Genomic DNA, 25,742 nt, shown 5'->3' with positions numbered 1-25,742 from the left:
TTCTATCTAAAGACTGTTGCGAAGAGGCCATAAAGAGGGTTTGAAATGAATCCGCGTCGAAGCACAGTCTGTTGACAATGAAAGTAAAGATCCGCCAGGTAAAATAATCCCTCAATTCATTGATTTAATATTTTAAAAAATGTACACATTTGATTGCTATTTATTTTAAATATATCCTTGTGGTACAAACAGAATACCAAATACATAGACTATATATAGAGGATACTAAATGATCTTTCTTGGTATATGTTTTTTACTCCCCTTAGGAGTATGTCCTTACATAAACCACTCGCCCCTGTCGGGTTTGTTATTTACTGGGACATCCTCCTGCGGTGAATAAAAACTGTATACCAGTATCCTCTGTATATATCCTCTCTGGCTTTGTGAAAGATGGCACTGTAACAGGAATATTGCAAAAGAGTTTCTAACAGCAAGTCTTTCTTACCTAACACTGTTAGTGTTGCATTAGCATGCATGCTTCCCGCTGTATTCTGTGCTGTGCAGCTGTAGACGCCCATGTCTTCAATCTTGGCATTTGCGATGAAGAAAACATCATCTTCTGGCATGACATGCATGCGTCGCTCCCGTGCAGCTGGGAAGTCTGTGCCGCCGTCTTTCTGCCAGGCGATCTGAGGAGCGGGGTGCCCCTCTGCTGCACACTCCAGGCGAGCCATAGCCCCAGTCCGAATGGTGAGGTCCATCGGCGTTTTCACGAAGGAGGGCAGCTCTGTGTTGAGGACAATTCAACTTTCAGGGACTCCAAACAATAGTCACCCCCAACACTGAAACCTACTGCATTTACAATTAAAAGCCAGCTCTATTGGTGAGAAATACAGCCCGTGTTTATTAATACAGGTGCACTCCACTTATAACGGATCCTGTTAGAACAGAGTTCTATTTACAACATATTCAACATGGGTTTTAATGGGGAATTAATCTGGTTAACAGACTCTCTTATAAAGAATATACTGTTTAATACGTATAGTTTAATACATATAGTACCGTTTAATGCATAGTTTTCCTGTTCCACGGGTAGATATTTTGTCCAAATAAGGAACATCCAGGACAATTACTGACGGTCATGGTGGCGTTTGTGATGTCAGGCAGGAAAACAGCTGCCGTTTACTTCTATTCTTCTGTTTTTGTTGGCACAGCCGCTGTACAGTTTAAAACCTATAACGTATACAATGTTAATTACATGTAGCGAAAATATAAATTCGTAAAATGGTACTACTTATTACATTATACGGCCCACAGGGTAAACATTTAAGGTACTTATGTTCGCAGTTATATACAGCATTTCGAATTGTGTTTACAACGTACTTTGTTAATAAAGTACTGATTTCCATTGCCCCTTGGAGCCCGTTATAAGTGGAGTGCACCTCTATACACATTGGCAAGGCTTCCTGCTAAATAAATAGGGATTAAGAAAAACTTAAGGAAAAAACAAACAAAACACACACACACCAGCTTGACACAAAAAACAGGACTGTTGGTTATAATACTTTAACAACTGAATAAGCAAACCACCCCCATCCTATCCTGCCCCACAAATGTTTAATTGCAAGAAAGCTAGTCTGCACAATACATTTTGCAGGTGGCACAAAACTATTCAATTATGGTTTGAAAATACTTTACATAGTGTATTAAATATTTGTAGTGTATTTTAAAGCCTGCTCACCATTCACAGTAAGTTTTGCTCTTTCCGAATAATTGGATCCAAAGTGATTCGTGACAACACACTGGTACCGACCTTCATCGGTAAAATTAACATTAAAAAGATGCAATACAGTGGTGTACTCAATGAGTGCTCCCACTTGTTCCCTGTATCTGGCAAAGTTTTGGACCACTGCATCATACAAAACTTCACTGTCTTTCCTCCAAGCTGCCGACATCGGTGAATCACTGCTGCTTGCTGCAATGCAAGTTAATGTAATATTCATTCCCTTGAGAGCCACTGTAGTTTCAGGATGTGCAGTGATCTGGGGCTTAGGAAAATCATCTGGTGGAGAAAACACACACACATTTCAATTGCAAACCCGTGTGTACATTCAATTTCTGCTTCTAAAACTCAGTAGAATTTTAAAACACACATCGTTATTTTGTTCAGAGCGAACTGTGTGTCTGCATATATATATATATATATTATATATATATATTATATATATATATATATATATATATACACACACACACACACACACACACACACACACACACACACAGTACTGTGCAAAAGTTTTAGGCAGGTGTGAAAAAATGCTGTAAAGTAAGAATGCTTTCAAAAATAGACATGTTAATAGATTATATTTATCAATTAACTAAATGCAAAGTGAGTGAACAGAAGAAAAATCGAAATCAAATCCACATTTGGTGTGACCACCCTTTGCCTTCAAAACAGCATCAATTCTTCTAGGTACACTTGCACAAAGTCAGGGATTTTGTAGGCATATAGTCAGGTGTATGATTAAATAATTATACCAAACAGGTGCTAATGATCATCAATTCAGTATGTAGGTTGAAACACAATCATTAACTGAAACAGAAACAGCTGTGTAGGAGGAATAAAACTGGGTGAGGAACAGCCAAACTCAGCTAACAAGGTGAGGTTGCTGAAGACAGTTTACTGTCAAAAGTCATACACCATGGCAAGACTGAGCACAGCAACAAGACACAAGGTAGTTATACTGCATCAGCAAGGTCTCTCCCAGGCAGAAATTTCAAGGCAGACAGGGGTTTCCAGATGTGCTGTCCAAGCTCTTTTGAAGAAGCACAAAGAAACGGGCAACGTTGAGGACCGTAGACGCAGTGGTCGGCCAAGGAAACTTACTGCAGCAGATGAAAGACACATCATGCTTACTTCCCTTCGCAATCAGAAGATGTCCAGCAGTGCCATCAGCTCAGAATTGGCAGAAAACAGTGGGACCCTGGTACACCCATCTACTGTCCGGAGAAATCTGGTCAGAAGTGGCCTTCATGGAAGACTTGTGGCCAAAAAGCCATACCTCCGACGTGGAAACAAGGCCAAGCGACTCAACTATGCACGAATACACAGGAACTGGGGTGCAGAAAAATGGCAGCAGGTGCTCTGGACTGATGAGTCAAAATTTGAAATATTTGGCTGTAGCAGAAGGCAGTTTGTTCGCCGAAGGGCTGGAGAGTGGTACACGAATGAGTGTCTGCAGGCAACAGTGAAGCATGGTGGAGGTTCCTTGCAAGTTTGGGGCTGCATTTCTGCAAATGGAGTTGGGGATTTGGTCAGAATTAATGGTCTCCTCAATGCTGAGAAGTACAGCCAGATACTTATCCATCATGCAATACCATCAGGGAGGCATCTGATTGGCCCCAAATTTATTCTGCAGCATGACAACGACCCCAAACATACAGCGAAAGTCATTAAGAACTATCTTCAGCGTAAAGAAGAACAAGGAGTCCTGGAAGTAATGGTATGGCCCCCACAGAGCCCTGATCTCAACATCATCGAGTTTGTCTGGGATTACATGAAGAGAGAGAAGCAACTGAGGCTGCCTAAATCCACAGAAGAACTGTGGTTAGTTCTCCAAGATGTTTGGGCCAACCTACCTGCCGAGTTCCTTCAAAAACTGTGTGCAAGTGTACCTAGAAGAATTGATGCTGTTTTGAAGGCAAAGGGTGGTCACACCAAATATTGATTTGATGTAGATTTTTCTTCTGTTTACTCACTTCGCATTTTGTTAATTGATAAATATAAACTATTAACATGTCTATTTTTGAAAGCATTCTTACTTTACAGCATTTTTTCACACCTGCCTAAAACTTTTGCACAGTACTGTATATATATATATATATATATATATATATATATATATATATATATATATAAAACAACAACGACAATTCATGAAGCTGCTTGATGAGATTCTGGGATTAATAAAGCTACTAACAACCAAACGAACAAGATGGGCTGAATGGCCTCCTCTCGTTTGTAAACTTTCTTATGTTCTTATGTTGGTGTTTTAAAACTTTAAATCATTACATTCACAGGAATTTAACTTAAAGCTTCATTAATTAACTTAAAGCTGCATCAATAGGAGCATGTTTGTCTTCATCATTTAACAGATGTGCACGAAAGCAGGGATCACAAAACATGCTGGTGTGCAGAATTACAGTGAGAATGGCACATCTCTCTCTAAGACCAGACTTGAGTGTCCACTTAAGATCTTTTAGCATGGAGATCACTCTCCAGCGGAGTAAGGAGTCCATCAAGATCAATATTTATATTATGGGCTGGCTATGTTTGCCTCTTCTAAAATGTAAAAATAAACGGTTAAAGTTAAAGCACAACTATACCAACTACAGCTATTAAGGCTACTATTACCTTACAGGAACTGACAGAGCTAGTTCAACATATGAGAGCTACTACATGCTCTCTTGATCCTATTCCTACAAAACTATTAAAATATGTTCTTGGTGTTATTAATACCCACGTTTTAAATATAAATGGTTCACTCTCCTCCGGTATAGTTCCCTCAGCACTTAAGGTAGCTGTGGTAAAGCCTATGCTTAAGAAACAATTTGGACCCTAAAGTCCTCAGTATCTCAAGTTCTAGGAGAGTTGTTGCAATTCTTACAAAGATTTCTAACTCTTAATGGTATATTAGATAAGTTTCTGGTTTTCATGCTGCACATAGCACAAAGCCAGGATTTTCTTCTGCCTGGGTGCTATTAGCTACTTGCCTTACAGACATCAAGCATTGGATGTCACAGAATTTTCTAATGTTGAATTCAGATAAAACATGCTTGTGGGCTCACAGAACCAACTAAAATGAAATGTGGGATTTCATGAGCTCGACCCTTGTAGTCTCTCATCAAAACAAACTAGAAATTAAGAGTTTGGGGGTCATCTTTGATCCTGACCTATCATTTGAGACTCATATTGTATTATTACTTGTACTTGAAATGTATTTTTGTTCAAGACTATAAGTCGCCCTGGATAAGGGCGTCTGCTAAGAAATAAATAATAAAGTATATTTTTATCATTTGAGAAATATAGCCAAACTTAGACCAATTATTTCTGTATCCGATGCAGAGAGACTAATACATGCCTTGGGTTTCATCTAGAATTGATATTGTAATGCACTTTTTTCTGATGTCCCAAAACGTGAGGTATCCTGCTTGCAGCTTGTTCAGAATACCGCCGCTAAATTCTGACTAAAACCAGAAAAAGTGAGCATGTTACTATCGGCCAAGCCACTTCTATCGAGGTGTCACTAACTTTAACAAGCAGTTAACCAATTGACGTTAAGGAAAGCAGCTGTGGATTTTTCGTGGCCGTGCATACATGCGGAAACTCATGACATCTAGTGGTCAAACCATTACACTGCAGCCAGGGAACAAGCTCTTATCATTCACATAGTAAGTCTGATTTTGCACCACAGTAATCATATCGGTCCGCTTTTAAGAATCATGCTTAAAATAATCAAAACACCCGGGACGGATGTGATTCTTATAAACAGACTGCACTGTGGGTTGTATATTTTCAATAGACTTTACATTCATAATATTTTTGACTTGTGAGTTTGTGTTTCTGTACTTTAAACATTTGCCTTGAAACAAGTACGACAAAAAGGTTTCAGACCAAATAGGCTGGCCTGTTTCAGATTGCTCCACATTCATTCCAAAATACTACCAGATGACCGATTTTTGTATTTTTTTGTAAGTTTTAGTTTGTCCCCATCCTGAAAATGTGTGTCTCCCATTTATTTATTGTATTATATATATATAAAAATCTCACACACACACTTGTAGTCAAAAGTGTACAATGGAGACGTAGTTGTGACTCTGCAGCTGATGCATAGTTCACACACCCTGGTCTCTGTTAAGTCGCCTTGGATAAAGGCGTCTGCTAAATAAACAAATAATAATAATAACCTTGATTTTATTCTTCTTTAGCCATTCTGAAGTAGATTTTGATTCTGAAGTGTGCTTTGGATCATTGTCGTGTTGGAACATCCAGTTGCACTTTAAATCAAGTTTTGTAGTGGATGGTTTCTGCCTGAGGTCTTCAGATAGCTCTTTACTTTTTCCCATATTGACTTATTGGTAATGACAGCAATCACCCTATGCCTAACCCTTTTACTCTCTAAGAATGTTCACCTACAATCCAGCATTTTCTAGAATTAGGTTCTGCATCATCATATTGAAATTTCTAGCACCTTGTGGACAATACTATCATAGCATCAAAGGGTATGAACACTTTAATAATTGTAGACATCTATTTCTTGTAACTTTTTTTCCTCATCCAGAAAAGCAAAACTTTTGCTACAAAATATTTTTCCTAAAATTCTTTGTTTGAGAAATTTCTAGAAATTATAACATTTCCATTGGGGTATGTAAACATTTGAGATATAATATATATATATATATATATATATGTATACACACACACACACACACACACACACACACACACACACACACACACATACACCCAGCGTAAAAAGCAAAAAGAAAAAAGTGCTTTATGACAATCTATATTCACGACAGAGATACGCCTGCGTTACTCCTTTTTTCAATTTAGTTTCCAGATTTGTTGCAACATACAATTATTTTCATTTTGAATGTATAGTTACACAGTGAATGCTTTTTACTAAGAGAAAAGAGTTGACTTCACTGCGGAGATGGCATCCTGTGCGTACAGGCACGACAGTGTGCATTTATATTATCTTTAGTTTTTTTTAATTTTATTTGCGGTCCGGGGGCCAGGTTCATTATAGCTGAAGGTTCGTTATAATGAAGGCTGTTATAGCGGGGGTGTACTGTATATCGTTAGGTAATTATCATAACCCAGGTTCCCTGAAATAGGAATATTAACCATTACAAAACGGGTGTTTCCCTTTAAGACATCCGAATTGAAAACTCTATACCAAAAGATTATTATTATTATTATTATTATTATTATTATTATTTATTTATTTCTTAGCAGACTCCCTTATCCAGGGTGACTTACAATTGTTACAAGATATCACATTATTTTTACATACAATTACCAAATTGGGTTTTTACTGGAGCAATCTAGGTAAAGTACCTTGCTCAAGGGTACAGCAGCAGTGTCCCCCACCTGGGGTTGAACCCACGACCCTCCGGTCTAGAGTCCACAGCCCTAACCACTCCTCCACACTGCTGCCCTCACTAGAGCAGGGTGGTGCTGCTGAGGTTCCGCCCAACAACCACAAAACAGCAGCGCGCCATACAAGCATTGCCATTTTCTTCAGAGATTGAGACCATGAACGCCGCGACCCTGAAGTTAATGGTTAATATTCCTATTTCAGGGAACCCGGGTCGTGATAATAACCGAACGTTCCCTTTCAAGTAGGGAATATTAACCATTACAAAATGGGGGAGTATACCCCAGCTGTCGCAAGGACGGCATACAACCCAATTGCAAGCTAGTAACTGCTTGTGTCACAGTAATGTTCCATAATGAAAACATTAAGATGGACCCGCCTCTAATGTTCTATCGTGAGGGAGGACTGGGAAGCTGCTCTCAGTACTCTAGTGCCAAATCCAGGATTCTGTGGGTCCATGACAGACATTCAGCAGATAGAACCTGGCAAACATATGGGATGAAGCCCAAACCACTGCACTGCTTATTTCCTGAATAGATGCACCCTGGAACAGAGCCTATGAAGTCGCCTGGCCCTTGGTGGAATGGCTGGTGAGCTTCTCGGGCGGGGCAGACTGGCCAGTTCATACACGGTCTGTATCGCGCCTGTTATCCACTTGGATAGATGCTGTTTAGACAGAGCCTGTCCCTGTGACTTAGCTCCGTAACAGACAAAAAATTGTTCTGACTGCCTCCAGCTTTTAGTTCTGTCCACATAATACACTAATGCCTGGCGCTCCCTGTCAGATTGGAAAGGAGGGGGATGGAAAGCCTCCAATTATTATTATTATTATTTATTTCTTAGCAGACACCTTTATCCAGGGCGACTTACAATTGTTACAAGATATCACATTATGTTTACATACAATTACCCATTTATACAGTTGGGTTTTTACTGGAGCAATCTAGGTAAAAGTACCTTGCTCAAGGGTACAGCAGCAGTGTCCCCGACAATTCCACTAACTGGTTAATGTGGAAAGCCGAGATTGTTTTCGGCAAAAAAGTGGGGTTAGTACGAAGTGTAACCATCGTTCTGGCCTCTGAAAAAAGAAATTAGATAAGCTTTCGATATTGAAAATGCTTGCATCTCACTCACTTGCTTAGCAGAGGTGACTGCAAGCAAGAAAGCTGTCCTGAAAGACCAAAAATTCAGCCCAGCTGAATGCATGGGCTCAAATTGAGATTTTGTCAGTACATTCAAGTACTACATTTAACGTCCAACTAGGAACTAAGTCCTTCACCGGTCCTGTGAGACTTCTCCAGACACAGCAGGAGCATGGCGAGTGGTGGGAAGTCATACAGCAGCTGCCTCTGCCACTGATGTGCCAAGGCATCTAACGCCAATGGGTCCCTGGCTCCTGTTATGGAGAACCAGCAGACAATGGATCGATTCCTGGGAGGCAATATCTATCTCTGCTCTTCTGAACTGCGATACCTTTGAGTGTCAAAGGGGCCAGCCTAGCTTCCCTGTGCCTCGAAAGGCATGGAGAGCTAGACAGAGGCCCAACGGCAAAACTTGAACTTGTACACTGTTCCCTAATAGCGAACCACAGATACTCGTGAGCCGGTTTCTATGGAGATATGAAAGCAGGCATCTTAGTGGTCTACTTTGTGGACCAATTGCCTGGCCTGACTTCCTTCGGCTCAGAACAGGTTGACCTGCCTGAGGTCGAGGATTGGTCTGAGGCCACCATCCCGCTTGGGCATGGTGTAGAACCCGCCCTCCTATTGGAGGGGGGTACCATATGAATAGCCCATTTTTGCAGCAGAGTTACTACCTCCTGAGGCACCACAGCGGTGTCCTGTGGGTCCATGACTAATACTGCAGTCACGCCCCGAAAGGGAGGAGGACCATGCTTGAACTGCAGTGAGTAGCCGGTCTGAACAGTAGTAAACACCCAGATGTCTGTGGTGCACTGACGCCAAGTCTTGAAGTTTCTGCACTAACAAGTAACTACGATGTGATAGGTGTTACAGAAACTTGGTTATTCGAGAGTGATGGAGACGAATATAATATTAGTGGGTATACACTGTATAGGAAAGACAGGCAGGACAGAAGAGGCGGAGGGGTAGCGCTATACATAAGAAATAGTCTTGAAGCCCAGGTGTTAAATATGGACATTTCCATAAGTTTACATATAATAGAAGTCAGGCTTATTGGTCTGTAGTTACCTGGTTCGGTTTTTTCTCCCTTTTTGTGGATCTGTATTATGTTTGCTATTTTCCAGTCTGTCGGTACAACCCCTGTGTCAAAAGACTGTTGCATGATCTTGGTTAGCAGTTTGTAAATAACTTCTTTCATTTCTTTGAGTACTATTGGGAGGATCTCATCCGGCCCAGGGGATTTGTTTATTTTAAGAGCTCCTAGTCCCTTTAACACTTCTGCCTCTGTTATGCTAAAGTTATCTAAAATTGGATAGGAACAGGTTGACATGTGGGGCATGTTGTCCGTGTCCTCCTTTGTAAAAGCCTGTGAAAAGTAATCATTTAATATGTTTGCTATTTTTTTTTCTTCATCTATGATTTTGCCATTTGTGTCTCTTAGACATTTAACCTCCTCTTTGAATGTTCTCTTGCTGTTATAATATTGGAAAAACATTTTGGAATTGGTTTTAGTCCCCTTAGCAATATTGATTTCTATCTCTCTTGGCCTTTCTAACTTCCTTTTTGACTTGTGTTTGCAGTTCCAAGTACTCTTTCTGTGTACTTTGTTTTTGGTCCCTTTTAAACACTCTGTAAAGTGCCTTTTTTCACTGAATATTTTTTTTAATTGATCTATTAAACCATTTTGGCCATTTTGTTTTAGATTTAGATTTGTCCACTGAATCTCTGGAATCAACCTGCTTTAATACTACCATAGAATCAACCAGTGCTATCTACAGAACATCATATGTCACGTATACATTTTAAAATTAAAAAAAAAAAAAAAAAAAAAAAAAAAAATTATATATATATATATATATATATATATATATATATATATATTAGCTGCTCATGTATAGTTTACTTTGAGTTGTTGTGATCACAAGTTTTTGAAGATTCTGATCAATGTGAATTAAAGATTGCTAAGTGACAAGCTTAACAACATAAGAACATAAGAAAGTTTACAAACAAGAGGAGGTCATTAAGCCCATCTTGCTCGTTTGGTTGTTAGTAGATTATTGTTCCCATTATCTCATCAAGCAGCTTCTTGAAGGATACCAGGGCATCAGCTTCAACAACATTACTGGGGAGTTGGTTCCAGACCCTCACAATTCTCTGTGTAAAAAAGTGCCTCCTATTTTCTGTTCTGAATGCCCCTTTATCTAATCTCCATTTGTGACCACTGGTCCTTGTTTCTTTTTTCAGGTCAAAAATGTCCACTGGGTCTATTGTCTCTACCTTTTAGGATTTTGAATGCTTGAATCAGATCACTGCGTAGTCTTCTTTGTTCAAGACTGAATAGATTCAATTCTTTTAGCCTGTCTGCATACGACATGCCTTTTAAACCCGGGATAATTCTGGTTGCTCTTCTTTGCACTCCTTCTAGAGCAGCAACATCCTTTTTGTAATGAGATGACCAGAACTGAATACAATATTCTAGGTGAGGTCTTACTAATGCATTGTAAAGTTTTAACATTATTTCCCTTGATTTAAATTCAACACTTCTCACAATATATCCAAGCATCTTGTTAGCCTTTTTTATAGCTTCCCCACATTGTCTAGATGAAGACATTTCTGAGTCAACATAAACTCCTAGGTCTTTTTCATAGATTCCTTCTTCAATTTCAGTATCTCCCATATGATATTTATAATGCACATTTTTATTGCCTGCGTGCAGTACTTTACACTTTTCTCTATTAAATGTCATTTGCCATGTGTCTGCCCAGTTCTGAATGCTATCTAGATCATTTTGAATGACCTTTGCTGCTGCAACAGTGTTTGCCACTCCTCCTATTTTTGTGTCGTCTGCAAATTTAACAAGTTTGCTTACTATACCTGAATCTAAATCATTAATGTAGATTAGGAATAGCAGAGGACCTAATACTGATCCCTTGGTTTCTTCTTACCCAAAACTAAGCTGTATTAATAACAGTCAAAGTTGTTATAATAGTGGAAAACACTAGTGGAGGCTTTGAGTAAATTGTTGTTCTTCATCATCATCATCATCATCATCATCACCATCAACCACAACAACCACCACAACCACCACCACAACAACCACAACCACAACAACCACCACAACCTTTATTTATACAGCGCTTTACAGACAGTTAAAAACAGAGCAGTATAATTTTAAAAATACAATAAAAATTAGAATAAAATACAAATAAGCTTAAAAAGTGGAAATTAAAAGGCTAAGTTATAAAGATGTGTCTTGAGCCTGGACTTAATTTCCAGGGAGGGAGCACTTTGAAGTGACTCAGGGAGGGAGCTCCAGAGTGGAGGGGCCTCCTGCACTCCACACGGAGCGTCTTCACTGGATGCACCACTCAGGAGCCCCTTTATTACTGCACTTTGAAGTGACTCAGGCAGGGAGTTCCAGAGTGGAGGGGCCTCCTGCACTCCACACGGAGCGTCTTCACTGGATGCACCACTCAGGAGCCCCTTTATTACTGCACTGAAGTGACTCAGGCAGGGAGTTCCAGAGTGGAGGGGCCTCCTGCACTCCACACGGAGCATCTTCACTGGATGCACCACTCAGGAGCCCCTTTATTACTGCACTGAAGTGACTCAGGCAGGGAGTTCCAGAGTGGAGGGGCCTCCTGCACTCCACGCGGAGCGTCTTCACTGGATGCACCACTCGTGAGCCCCTTTATTACTGCACTTTAAAATGAACTATTCCTGTTTCAAGAGAGCTATTTGTTATTGCAAGAATATCACTGCACAAGTCATTGAAAACATCCTTAAGGAACCTAGTAGGAATGGGATCTAATGAACTAGTAGCAGATTTCATCTGCATCACAATCATACTTAGTTCCTGTACTGTAATTAACCAAAATGGTTTAATAGATCAATTAAAAAAATATTCAGCAAAAAAAGGCACTTTACAGAACGTTTAAAATGGACCAAAAACAAAGTACACAGAAAGAGTACTTGGAACTAAAAACACAAGTCAAAAAGGAAGTTAGAAAGGCCAAGAGAGAGATAGAAATCAATACTGCTAAGGGGGCTAAAACCAATTCCAAAATGTTTTTCCAATATTATAACAGCAAGAGAACATTCAAAGAGGAGGTTAAATGTCTAAGAGACACAAATGGCAAAATCATAGATGAAGAAATAAAAAATAGCAAATATATTAAATGATTACTTTTCACAGGTTTTTACAAAGGAGGACACAGACAACATGCCCCACATGTCGACCTCTTCCTATCCAATTTTAAAGTACTTTAGCATAACAGAGGCAGAAGTGTTAAAGGGACTAGGAGCTCTTAAAATAAACAAATCCCCTGGGCCGGATGAGATCCTCCCAATAGTACTCAAAGAAATGAAAGAAGTTATTTACAAACCACTAACCAAGATCATGCAACAGTCTCTTGACACAGGGATTGTACCGACAGACTGGAAAATTGCAAACGTAATACCGATCCACAAAAAGGGAGACAAAACCGAACCAGGTAACTACAGACCAATAAGTTCTGACTTCTAATATATGTAAACTTATGGAAACTATAATAAGATCTAAAATGGAAAATTACCTATATGGTAACAATATCCTGGGAGACAGTCAGCATGGTTTTAGGAAAGGGAGATCGTGTCTAACTAACCTACTTGACTTTTTTGAGGATGCAACAGCACCTGTAGAACTCCTTTGTTGTATCCTGGGACACTATCACCCTTCATGTAAATGTGCTTTATTTTGCTCTTATCTGCCCCCTATTTTACTGCATTTAATCCTGTACTTCAGAATATTGTAATCTGCCAAGTGTTTAATCTGTAGTATTTTGTACTTAATCATATCCTGATGTAATTATCACTATTTAATCATATCCTGATGTAACTTTCACTATTATCTGCTGTATTATTGAATTGTGGTTTGTCACACTTGAGAATTATTGTATTTCTTGTTCTTATTGTATGACTTATATTGTAACACTTGAATGTATTTGTATTTGCTTGCGATTGTAAGTCGCCCTGGATAAGGGCGTCTGCTAAGAAATAAATAATAATAATAAAAAATAATAATATTCAGTCTTGAACAAAGAAGACTATGCGGCGATCTGATTCAAACATTCAAAATCCTAAAAGGTATAGACAATGTCGACCCAGGGGACTTTTGTGACCTGAAAAAAGAAACAAGGACCAGGGGTCACAAATGGAGATTAGATAAAGGGGCATTCAGAACAGAAAATAGCAGGCACTTTTTTACACAGAGAATTGTAAGGGTCTGGAACCAACTCCCCAGTAATGTTGCTGAAGCTGACACCCTGGGATCCTTCAAGAAGCTGCTTGATGAGATTCTGGGGTAAATAAGCTACTAACAACCAAACGAGCAAGATGGGCTGAATGGCCTCCTCTCGTTTGTAAACTTTCTTATGTTCTTAAAAAGGAGAACCCATTGCTGATGCACTTGGCCTATCTGGAATGTATAAGTCAGAGCTTCATTTACACTTTTTGTTTATGCCCATGCAACTTGTTGCGAGGTAAAAGTAAATCAACAATGACACGTGCGACTGCGTTTAAAAGGAAAGCGAGGGCATCGAGGTCAAAGTGTAAATGTTGCAGATCCAGGTGGCTTTGTTGCTATGACAATGTCAATGTCATCACAGGCACAGCTCTGTTGCATCCTGTCAGACAAGGCAGGCAACGAGGGAAACATAGCCCTATTTACACAGAAGCAAATTGCTCACTCTGTGGCAACAAACACTACTGAACTTCACTTCGTTGCGCGGAATGTTATCTCGTAAATTCTTACTACGAAACTCAGTGATGGTAATCATGATAACCGATAGATACGCTATTATAAAAATTAAGTATCATGTGCATTGAACATTTTTATTGCGATTTTATTGAATTTGATAACCGCCTGAACACTACTCACCGCAGACCAGATCCTCCACGACGACACTGAGAATGCTCTGTCCTGCTCGCCATGCAGGGTGGGTGCAGCTGCCATTCACAGAACGCTGGAATTTGTTCTCAATCAGCCACTGAGGCAGCCATTTAAGATTGCAGTCACACAGCAAACTACTGGTGTTCAACAGACTGAAAAATTCAATAAATCAGAGCTTTTAACTTTCCATCTATGAAAAACAGACACCGTTTCAGAGGCATTTAAGTCCCACCAACATATAAACCACAATAAAGCTCAGTCTGTCTGAAATGTTAGCTACAGTCAAAAACGTGAATATCTAGAAAATAATGCTACAAAATGTCTGATTTCATCAAAATCTAACCAGATTAATATAACCAGTGACGAAAGCGCCACAATAGTTAGGACAGCGCCATAGCCTCTTAAAAATCTTTTAATATATTGTCTTTATACAAACTGTCCAGTTTTACAAACCGATCCGTTTTTATGGATTACTGGAAATGATTTTCTGAAAGAGCAGTTCAACATGTGTTTAGCCATAACATTTTGCAGAATAGGTTTGTATTTTAGAAAAATAAATGCATGTAAAAGTATCTGCAAAAATATCTCAATATATTAACAGGAACTCCCAGAATAACATTAAGTCTGATTATTGTACCATTTTACTTACAGTTCTTTTAGGTTCATCTGTGAAAAGGCATTTGGGTGAATAGACATGATTCCATTTCTAGTCAAGTCCCTTTTGAAAATACAGAAATAAAAAATAAACATGTTTTACTGTCCATCATAAAACCAACTGAACACTTGAGGAAGTGTCTCATAGAACACAGATGGCATCATAGCATCTGTACCCTTGGTATGTCATGGATTTACTTCAATTGTAATAGGAACCAAGAATGGACCAAGCTTACTACTCAAAAGTTTAAAAATAAATGAGGTTTACAGCCTGGGTTACTCACAGATGTTCTAGCGCTTCAAGACCGGAGAATGCTTTATTCGTCACGGATTTAATCCCGTTTCCTTGCAGTATTCTACAAAAGGAAGCATACAATTACATTCAGAACACAAAGACAGAAAAAGAGCCTTTACTACATTCAAACTTGTATTGTAAACAGTAGGCATTAGAATAATTATGAATGGCAGTGCATTACTGTGGGTCTCATGGAAAATGTTTTGACTGAACCAGGTAAGATTTCATCCTTTATTCTCCCATTGAATGGGAAATATACAGTAGTGGTGGCATATCATTCTGTGCAATGAAGCCCATGTACTGTGAATGTATGTTATGAGGACGTCTGTCTTAGTACGTCCCAAATCCTTACTCCAGTAAATGCAAAAAGCATAAATCAGCACTTTATATTTGGATAGTCTTCAAACAAGATACATACAGTGTGTTCAACTTGCCCAGCCCAACAAACACTCCAACCGAATCTTCAATAGCCCAAGAAATGTCATTATTTCTTATATCTCTACAACACAAAAACAAGAAAATGGAATATACTTTATACTGAAGATCACAAAGTAGCAGGTTTGTGAATAAATGTCTGCATTGACAATTTAGCAAGATATCATAAAACTTTTAAACTGCTGTTCGGGTCGTTGTTGAGCTCCCTTCACAACAAAAATCACAGAGACTACAGAAGTGCATCCCGCTGACATGGGAAGTTGGTTGCTAGGTAACCAGTTCAGAACTTTCAGACAAAGACAGGTAGGGCGAGGGACTCATTGGGAGTACAACTGAGTAAAAAGTGGCAACAACAATAATACATAACGTACCTGCTTCTTAAACTGAAATGGTTTTATTTTTTTTATTTTTTTTTATTTTGCAGGTATTCGACACATAAGTTTGTTTTGAGCGCTCCATCTTTACACCCTTTTCTATTTTGACGCCAGCTGCTGTGCTCTGCGTACAAACACCAGGAATCGACAGCTTGAGACTAGTCTGATCGATGTTTGATCGATGTTTTCAGTCGACTAACCATGGCTACCCCGATGTCATATGTTGCCAAATAAAAAGTTCCAGGCACAGGAGTTGCAGAGTTCAGAGGTGTGTGTAAAGAACACATGTTTTGTTGAATATTTACTTTTAAAACACAAACTGCCCGACACATTATCAATTTCTATTGTACGTTATGTAAAAACGTTATGCATTTATTTAACGTTGAACCGTTTAACCTATTACATCCCTAACTAAAACCAGTGACAAATGAGCAGAAAGCAGATTTAAAACTCTCTAGCCTGGCAGTCTGAATATGAAGCAGTTACAACAATTAAAAGACTTGGAGCAAGATCAGTGGCTTGTTTAAACCAGCTCTCTGCCTCTGAACAACGCAGATTACGTGCAGTATATATTTTGACTGTTGTTGGGACATTATATTGTATTATTGCATTTTTTGAGTTTTCAGTAAACAGTAAACTCAATTTCGGCTAATCCGTGTTTCACTAATTTGGGCTCAAATCGGTCCCAATCTGTACGGATTAACGGGAGTCTGCTGTATATTAAAAAAAAAACAACAATATATGTATGTAACAGGGGAGATCTGGACTGACTGTCTGGCACATCCGTATTACTGCAGGTAGAGGGCAGCAGTCTCGTGGGATCCGCCTGTCGGTCATGGCGATGACACGGAGAGGTGGGGAAGAGTGTGTGTGTGCTTTCCCTCTCTCCGAGTGGCTGAGGGGCGGGCCTTGGGAGACTGCTCGGCCCATAAGAACTGGTTTGGTGATGCACTCGGGTGGCCGGGTTGGGGAAAGTACAGTGTCGCTGGCGGAAGAGGCCAGCGTGAAATAAGGAGCAGGCGAGCCCGACTGAGGGGACAGCCTTCTGTAAAAATAATTTTAAAAAAAATAAAAGAAATAATTACGTACCCGAGGGGACGTGTATAGATATACGGGGAACCCTGGCCAACCCCAGTGTATAAGCACAGTGTAGGACGGAGACCCGTGCTGACCGGCTTAGCGGCAGTGGGGGCACTGCATAAGCAGCACTTTTGTTTGTAGTTTTATTACTGTGTTTTATTTTCCCTTTTCCTTTCGCCTTCTGTTTTCATTATTATTTTTGAGCACTTGAAGGTGCACGGACTGGGATACCTGTGTTGGTAACCCCGTGGTCCTGGTTTACTGTCGGCAGTATCAAGACCACGGACAACAGCGCCCTCTGCGGGCTAAAGTAAACAAAACAAGCAATAAGAAGAATAAATAAATCTGGGCACCTGTGCGGTGTTTCCAAATAAAATCTTCTGTCTCCTGTGTCAGTGAATACCCTCACCCTTCCACACGTGGTGTCAGAAGTGGGATTCACTGGCACTGCCCAATTCAAGCAGTGCAATAGCAAAGGGAGTCAGAATGGACCCGCAGCAATTCGCCGCAATAATGGACCTCCTGCGCCAAACCCTGACGGAGATAGGGCAGGGGAGTGTACGAGCTGCTGCGCCCGACCCAATGCTACAGCGGCCAACAAAAATGACGGCAGAGGATCGGCCGGACGCTTACCTGGAGGTGTTCGAGGGGATGGCGATTTCTGCCGGATGGGCCCGAGAGCATTGGGCTAGCTACCTCCTGCCCCAGTTGACGGGGGAGGCGCAGGCGGCGGCGAGCACCCTGGATCCGGTGGCAAGGATGGAGTACCCCACGTTAAAAACTGCCATCCTCAACCGCGTGGGTGCTACTCCAGAGGGCTACCGCCGCAGGTTCCGGGAGGAGAGCTTTTCTGCGGGGGAACACCCCAGGGCCATTGCGCACCGGTTGCAGGATTACGCCCGGGGATGGTTGAACCCGGGAGCCACCACCACTGCCAGGCTGGTGGAGGTAGTGGTGGTCGAGCGGTTCCTGCAGTGCTTGGCCCCGGAACAGCGGGTGTGGGTGCAACGGCAGGCACCCGCCACCCTAGAGTTGGCGATCCAACTGGCCGAGCAGTACCAGGCAGCGGAACCAACGCCCGCTAAGCTGCCTGGAAACCGCGCTACACCGGCATCACCCCCTCTACTGGCCCCAGGGAGGGCGAAGGGACTGGGGGGGAGGGGTAGCAAGGTCTTTGGACGGAGTGTGGCGGTGGGAGATCCCGGCCCGAGAACTGGGGCAGAGTGGGGTCACCCACGGGCTGCTGCGGTGTTGGACCGGGGTCTCGCGCGGCCACCCTACCGTCGATCCCCTTTGATGGGTCCTGTGTTTCGACCTCCTGCTGAAGCTTCCTGTCGAGAAACCAGTTCACTGATGTGTGGAACAAGCTGGGAGGTGAGCCACATCGACCGGGATTGCCCTGCTATGGGATGTGACCTCATCCGACCAGGTAAGACTGTTCCATTCCATCAGTCACTCCAGCAGACGGGTTTTGTGATTCCTGTGTCAGTGGATGATACACAAACCCAGGCTCTCTTAGATTCAGGGTGTAGTCAGTCCCTGATACAAGAGAGCTTAATCTCACCGGGGCATAAGCAAATAACGGGACAGGTGCATATAAAATGTATTCATGGGGATGTGCGCACTTATCCCAAAATGTATGTCAATCTGAAAATTGGCCAGCAGGTGACGCGAGTGCAATTGGGGTTGTGTCCTCGATTGCCGGTACCGGTAGTTCTGGGACGGGACTGCGAGCAGTTTAAAAATTGGTTGGCTGCTGTGACGGCCCCGTCCTCCTTATTGGCTAAGAAAGAGGAAGTAATTGGCGAGATCTTTCCCTTTCGTGACCCGGATTGCTATTGCCACAGATTTAGACCCCGCAAAACTAAACGGGAACGCCGGGCCGCTAAGAATGAGGGCTGGCAATGGAGGGAGTCCGAGAAGTTTCAGGTGGGGGCGATTGGTGAAGAGACTGGGAGGGAGGCCGCGGAGTCAGCGCAGGGGTCTGGCTCTGCTGCCTCCACTCGGGACCGACCTGATCCCGAGTTGGAAGCCATGGGAGCTGATTTTTTAGCTCGTTCCCGTGACTTCCGACTCGAGCAAGGGCGTGACGACGTGCTGAGCAGGCTCTTTGATCAAGCAGCGGTGGTTAATGGTCGTGTGGTCGAGCCCAGACGCGCCGCCACGTACCCTCACTTTGAAATTAATCGAGATCTTTTGTACCGTGTTGAAAAATTACCCCAGACGGGGGAAGTGCGTCACCAGTTGCTCATTCCTCAGCCCTTTAAGGAGGATTTGTTGCAGCTTGCTCACGCTATTCCCCTGTCTGGTCATTTGGGACGGGACAAGACTAAAGCTAGGCTCGTGACACGGTTCTATTGGCTGGGGCTGGATGGTGACGTCAGACGTTTTTGCGAACGCTGTGGGGAGTGTCAGAAAGCTAGCCCTAGAGCCGTCCCGCGAGCCCCACTGGTGCCATTGCCCCTAGTGGAAGCTCCGTTTGAGCGTATTGGAGTAGATATAGTGGGACCGCTAGAAAGGAGTGCGGCGGGATACACACACCTATTGGTCATTTTGGATTATGCTACGCGTTATCCAGAGGCCATTCCCCTCCGATCTGCGTCTGCTAAATCTGTGGCCAACGAGCTTGTGAAAGTTTTCTCCCGGGTGGGGATCCCCAAGGAAATACTGACCGACCAAGGCACCAACTTTATGTCCCGGCTAGTCCGCGGAACATGTAAACTTTTGGGGATTAAGACCATTAGGACCTCGGTTTTTCACCCTCAGACCGATGGTCTTGTGGAGCGTTTTAATAAAACCCTCAAAAACATGTTGCGCAGATTTATTAGTAGTGACGTGCGTTACTGGGACCAGCTGATTCCGCCCCTTCTCTTTGCTATCAGAGAGGTACCCCAGGCTTCCACGGGTTTTTCGCCATTCGAGTTGCTGTATGGTCGGAGACCCCGGGATGTGCTCGATCTGGTCAGAGAGATGTGGGAGGAACAGCAGGACAATTCGACCAATACTGTCCGGTATGTGTTGGACCTGCGCAAACGTCTTGAGTCTGGGAAAATGGGCGCATGACAATTTGCAGCAGGCTCAGCACAGACAGGAGACCCAATATAACAGGGGGGCCCGGTTGCGCACGTTTCAGCCGGGGGATAAGGTGCTTCTATTATTACCCAGCTCTGAGTCCAAACTTCTGGCGAAGTGGCAAGGACCGTTTGAGGTTACACGCCGGGTTGGGACGGTGGATTATGAGATCTGCCAGCCGGAGCGACGGAGAGAAAAGCACATTTACCATGTAAACCTGCTGAAGCCTTGGTTACAGCAGGAGGCTTTGTTAGCGGCGCCAGCAGATGACGTCACCGACCTGGGACCTGATCTTTCTGTGTTGGCGAAACAAGGGTCGGTACAGATTGCAGATAATCTGACACCAACACAGAAATGTCAGGCGCGGGCGTTGGTGGCGGAATTTCCTGATGTGTTTTCTCCCGTCCCGGGGCAGACTCGAGTAGCCCATCATCACATTGAGACTGAGCCGGGGGCGCTAGTTCGCCAGAGGCCGTACCGCATACCTGAGCGCAAAAGGCAGGTAGTAAAGGCGGAGATTGACGAGATGCTCAGACTGGGGGTAATAGAGGAGTCCCAAAGTGACTGGAACAGTCCGATTGTTTTAGTGGATAAGCCGGACGGGTCAACTCGATTTTGCATTGACTTCAGGCGAGTTAATGAAAAATCGAAGTTTGACGCTTATCCCATGCCCCGGGTAGATGAATTGCTGGAGCGTCTGGGCACGGCTCATTTTATGACGACACTGGATTTAACAAAGGGGTACTGGCAGATACCCCTGACCCCAGAGTCCAGAGAGAGGACAGCGTTTTCGACTCCCTTCGGGTTGTACCAATTTAGGACCATGCCCTTTGGGTTGCACGGAGCACCAGCCACTTTCCAGCGGATGATGGATCGCATTTTGCGGCCCCATCAGCAGTACGCCGCTGCTTACATAGATGACGTGGTTATCCACAGTGAGGATTGGCCGAGTCATCTGTGTAAGGTAGCGGCGGTATTGCAATCCTTGCGGGAGGCTGGGCTCACTGCTAACCCAAAGAAATGTGCCATTGGGAAGAGCGAGTCGGAGTATTTGGGGTATCGAGTAGGGAGCGGCCAGATCAGACCGCTGATTGCTAAGGTGAAAGCCTTGGCTGACTGGCCGGTCCCTACAACCAAAACCCAGGTGCGCTCTTTCTTGGGACTAGCGGGCTATTACAGGAAGTTCATCCCGAGCTTCGCCACGCTCGCTGCTCCTTTGACAGACCTCACCAGGAAGGCTGCCCCAAATACGGTTCAGTGGACGGAGCCGTGCCAGAGAGCCTTTCTCGCTTTGAAGCGAAGGCTGTGTAGCAAGCCAGTGCTATGCAGTCCTGATTTTAGTAGGAGGTTCACCCTGCAGACGGATGCGTCAGAGACAGGTCTCGGGGCAGTGTTGTCTCAGGAGGTGCGGGGAAGCGAGCACCCGGTCCTGTACATCAGCAGGAAGCTCCTTCCCCGTGAAAAGAACTATAGTACCATCGAGAAGGAGTGTCTCGCAGTAAAATGGGCAGTCGAGTCACTCCGGTACTACCTCCTGGGGCGACACTTCACCCTGATTACAGATCATGCCCCCTTAGCATGGCTTCACCGGATGAAGGATAACAATGCCAGAATCACGCGGTGGTACTTGGCCCTGCAGCCCTATGCCTTCAGGGTAGTCCACCGAGCAGGGAAACTGCATCAAAACGCAGACTTTTTCTCTCGGGAAGGCATTGGGTTGTAGGATTTTCGAATGGACCGGTGGTGCCATTCTGGGGGGGAGGATGTGTAACAGGGGAGATCTGGACTGACTGTCTGGCACATCCGTATTACTGCAGGTAGAGGGCAGCAGTCTCGTGGGATCCGCCTGTCGGTCATGGCGATGACACGGAGAGGTGGGGAAGAGTGTGTGTGTGCTTTCCCTCTCTCTGAGTGGCTGAGGGGCGGGCCTTGGGAGACTGCTCGGCCCATAAGAACTGGTTTGGCGATGCACTCGGGTGGCCGGGTTGGGGAAAGTACAGTGTCGCTGGCGGAAGAGGCCAGCGTGAAATAAGGAGCAGGCGAGCCCGACTGAGGGGACAGCCTTCTGTAAAAATAATTTAAAAAAAAATAAAAGAAATAATTACGTACCCGAGGGGACGTGTATAGATATACGGGGAACCCTGGCCAACCCCAGTGTATAAGCACAGTGTAGGACGGAGACCCGTGCTGACCGGCTTAGCGGCAGTGGGGGCACTGCATAAGCAGCACTTTTGTTTGTAGTTTTATTACTGTGTTTTATTTTCCCTTTTCCTTTCGCCTTCTGTTTTCATTATTATTTTTGAGCACTTGAAGGTGCACGGACTGGGATACCTGTGTTGGTAACCCCGTGGTCCTGGTTTACTGTCGGCAGTATCCAGACCACGGACAACAGCGCCCTCTGCGGGCTAAAGTAAACAAAACAAGCAATAAGAAGAATAAATAAATCTGGGCACCTGTGCGGTGTTTCCAAATAAAATCTTCTGTCTCCTGTGTCAGTGAATACCCTCACCCTTCCACAATGTAAAATAAATATTATTCTTAATTTGTGAAATTTGATGTAAGAAATGAAGCCGCCTTTGTATTTCATTTAAATGTCACATCAGCAACCATGTTATACCTGCCCTACAGTAATCTTCCTTATTTTAACACATTCTGTTCTAGAACGTCCAACAGCAAGGCATTACTAATACAAACAGCACCTACAATCATACAGAAAACGGACCCCTCTAGTACTGTGGTTGCATCTCAGTTTTACAATACATAAACACAGTATACTTACAGATGGTGCAGGTTGGGCAGCCCACTGAATACACCCTCCGCAATGTGGTTCACAGCATTGTTCCCCAAGTTCAAATTCTCAAGCAAACCAAGACCAGTAAAAGCAGTCGCATCCAAGCGAGTCAAATGATTAAAAGATACATTTCTGCCAAAAATAAAAACAAGTATGTTAGCGTGAACATTAATCCCCACAACAGCTGGAAAAACAAAATGCTAAAGGCTTTTGTAATTATTTATCACCACAATTGGATTAGCGATTCTCTAGTTTTAAGTCTCTATCCAAGAAATGTCATGGTCTCAGTATATCAGCGGCCAAGTACACATTTAGCATGCAGTGTTTCTATAAATATGACTACCTCAGTGTGACAGAGGTCTTCACAGCGGCTGTGGGGATTCATGTTCATATTACAGGCTGGAACAGAGGCCTGCACTTTCCACCAGCAGCAGTATTAAAGGTACTAAAAGGTTGACTGACTATTATTACCTGGTTCTATATCCCTACTGACCCCCTATATACTATATACTGACTGTGGTTGTGTTGTGGTTCTTAGGCAGTTTATCAGTTTATCTGTTTATCTAGACAGTATAAATGAAGGTGGGGTCTGTATAGCAGTCAGGTTGAAAATGTTTGGTTTCCTTTAGATTCTCGGCAGCACCTGGGGTTTAGCTCTGCAGATGTTAGACGGTCAAATCTGATTCAAATTTCTTGTGTGTCTGCAAATCAGGATCAAAAACTCACTTCACAGTTAGAGAGGTTTGCCTCACTGAATACTAGGTCACTTGGGAAGAAGTCTCTGGTTATTCAAGCTTCTCATGGACAAAAAATTGAGCTTTTTATGCCTAACTGAGGCATGGCATAAAACTGGTGACTTCCATTCTTTAGTTCTCTCGACTCCGTATGGTTACGAGTTTTATGAAAAGGCACGGGACACAGGGAGAGGTGGTGGCGTGGCCCCGGATGCTCGTTTAAGCATCTTGTTGTTAAATGCCAGCCCCCCATCCCCGGATAACTTGCTGTTATCTGTAGGCCACCCGGTTGTATATCCTCCTTTCTACAGATTTCTCTAACTTTCTTACTCAACTTCTGTTAGAAGCAGATAATATATTAGTTCTTGGAGACTTTAATATTCACATAAACCTTCCTCAAATCTCCTGCTACTGCCAATTTTATATAACTGATTGATAGCCAGGGTTTTACAGACTGTCCAGTTTTAGGTTTAACTCGTGGTCATACTTTGGAGGGACTATGGAGAACAGAAGAGGCTTTTTCTGATCATTATTTAGCAAAACTTATTATCCCTACTGACCCGCAATGTGTATGATAAGTTTATCTCCTTTTGCCCAAAGCAAAATCTCACTCCAGCAGTCGTTGCTCCATGTCTCGTCACCTCAATGGGTTTGACGGTTACCTGAGGATGCAACTGAGGCTGTGACCTTTTACAATACCACTTTAACCAAAACTGCAGATGCAGTTGCCCCAGTTACAACTGGTTTAAAACGTGGGACCACCCAGTGTAGTTGGTATACTGCTGAGATAGTACAGGGGTGCAAACTGGAAAGAGCTTGGAGACTTTGTGGTAGGGTTGAAGACAGATTCAATTGGATTAACCACCATAAACGGCTCTGTAAGACGAGAATGGACTATTACTCGCATTATTTCTTGAAATCGTGGTAACTCAAGAGTTGTATTCTCCATCTTTAAAACAGTATCTCTGTGGTCCCCAAACAGCAGCACTAGCTCTGTTGCTCAGTCATTGCTGTCAAGTGTATTTAACCTGAAATCATGTGAAACACCTTAATTGCACACAGGTGGACTCCATTCAACTCATTTTATGACTTCTAAAGACAATTGGTTGCACCAGAGCTTATTTAGGTGTGTCATAGCAAAGGGGGTGAATACTTATGCAATCAATTATTTTCAGTTTTGTATTTGTAATTTAGAACAATTTGTAGATTTTATTTTTCACTTTGACATTATGGACTTTTTTTGTTTTGATCAGTGGCAAAAACTCATAATTAAATCCATTTTGATTCCATGTTGTAACACAATAAAATGTGAAGAAGTCCAAAGGGGGTGAATACTTTTGAGAGCCACTGTAACCATGCACTTGAAGATATGTATGGAAATGCATATTACTCAAAGGACGAAATGGTTATTGTAGCCTTTGGAAAAGGTACAATGAAATTAGTAATGTTTTAGTCTTGTGCGAATCATGCTTTAAACGGCTGTTGTAAACCAGAGACCTTCAAGTACTCTTCAAGGTTAATATTTCTGTTATTTAATGTGTATGTTTAATAACAGTCATTCTAAATGTGATTGTGAGGTGAAACTTCACGGTTCTTAACAGGGCAATTTCGAATACATTGCACGTTTGGGGTGTTAATTTTTTTTTTTAATCTGAAGATTAATCGCAATACATTTTGTAATCGCTTGACAGCCTAGTCATTTATAAAAATGTTTCTGCAAGTAAAAAATTCTATTAATCTTGGTTTTAATCGTATATTTAATTGATACAATTACTTCAACCATCTCATCTTAAGTTTGTTTTATTACTTATGCAATTGTAATGTTGGAATGTATTTTCCATTGTTTTGGCCAGGTTACAGTATTTGCACTGTTCTGATTATTTTATTAATTTTACTAGTATCGGTGAAACGTGTATAGAGTGTGATTTATAATAGGCTCGATGAGCGCTATTACTTGAAGGGGAAAAAGTGGATAGGAAAGCAAGTCTCAGTCTAGTGATTGGGAACCTTGGTGACTGAATACTGGTCAGATGACCCCCGAGACCTGGAAAACAGAAAGTGTTAGTCCCCTACTCACAGGAGAGCCGCAGCAGTGGCAGCTTGGATGCGGATATAAACCCACACAGGGGA

At 42.6% G+C, this 25,742-nt stretch overlaps 1 protein-coding gene across 2 annotated transcripts in view; it reads right to left on the bottom strand.

Annotated features, from left to right (window-relative positions):
* The window catches only part of LOC117431108 (leucine-rich repeats and immunoglobulin-like domains protein 2), a 60,651-nt gene that overhangs the window by 11,213 nt on the left and 23,696 nt on the right, over positions 1–25,742 (bottom strand). For both annotated transcript variants that reach the window (XR_004548644.3, XM_034051748.3), the window contains exons 7-13: positions 22,867–23,010; positions 15,545–15,625; positions 15,116–15,187; positions 14,827–14,895; positions 14,166–14,329; positions 1,682–2,002; positions 446–727 (exon numbers count right to left, since the gene is read on the bottom strand). Coding sequence is in view for 1 of the 2 variants with exons in the window: in XM_034051748.3 (XP_033907639.2) it covers positions 446–727; positions 1,682–2,002; positions 14,166–14,329; positions 14,827–14,895; positions 15,116–15,187; positions 15,545–15,625; positions 22,867–23,010 (1,133 nt within the window). In the remaining variant the exon portion in view is untranslated. The remainder of the gene's footprint in view (positions 1–445; positions 728–1,681; positions 2,003–14,165; positions 14,330–14,826; positions 14,896–15,115; positions 15,188–15,544; positions 15,626–22,866; positions 23,011–25,742) is intronic.

Source organism: Acipenser ruthenus, chromosome 29 (assembly GCF_902713425.1).
Source record: "Acipenser ruthenus chromosome 29, fAciRut3.2 maternal haplotype, whole genome shotgun sequence".
Classification (NCBI taxonomy): domain Eukaryota; kingdom Metazoa; phylum Chordata; class Actinopteri; order Acipenseriformes; family Acipenseridae; genus Acipenser; species Acipenser ruthenus.
This window is presented reverse-complemented; position numbering and strand designations above follow the sequence as displayed.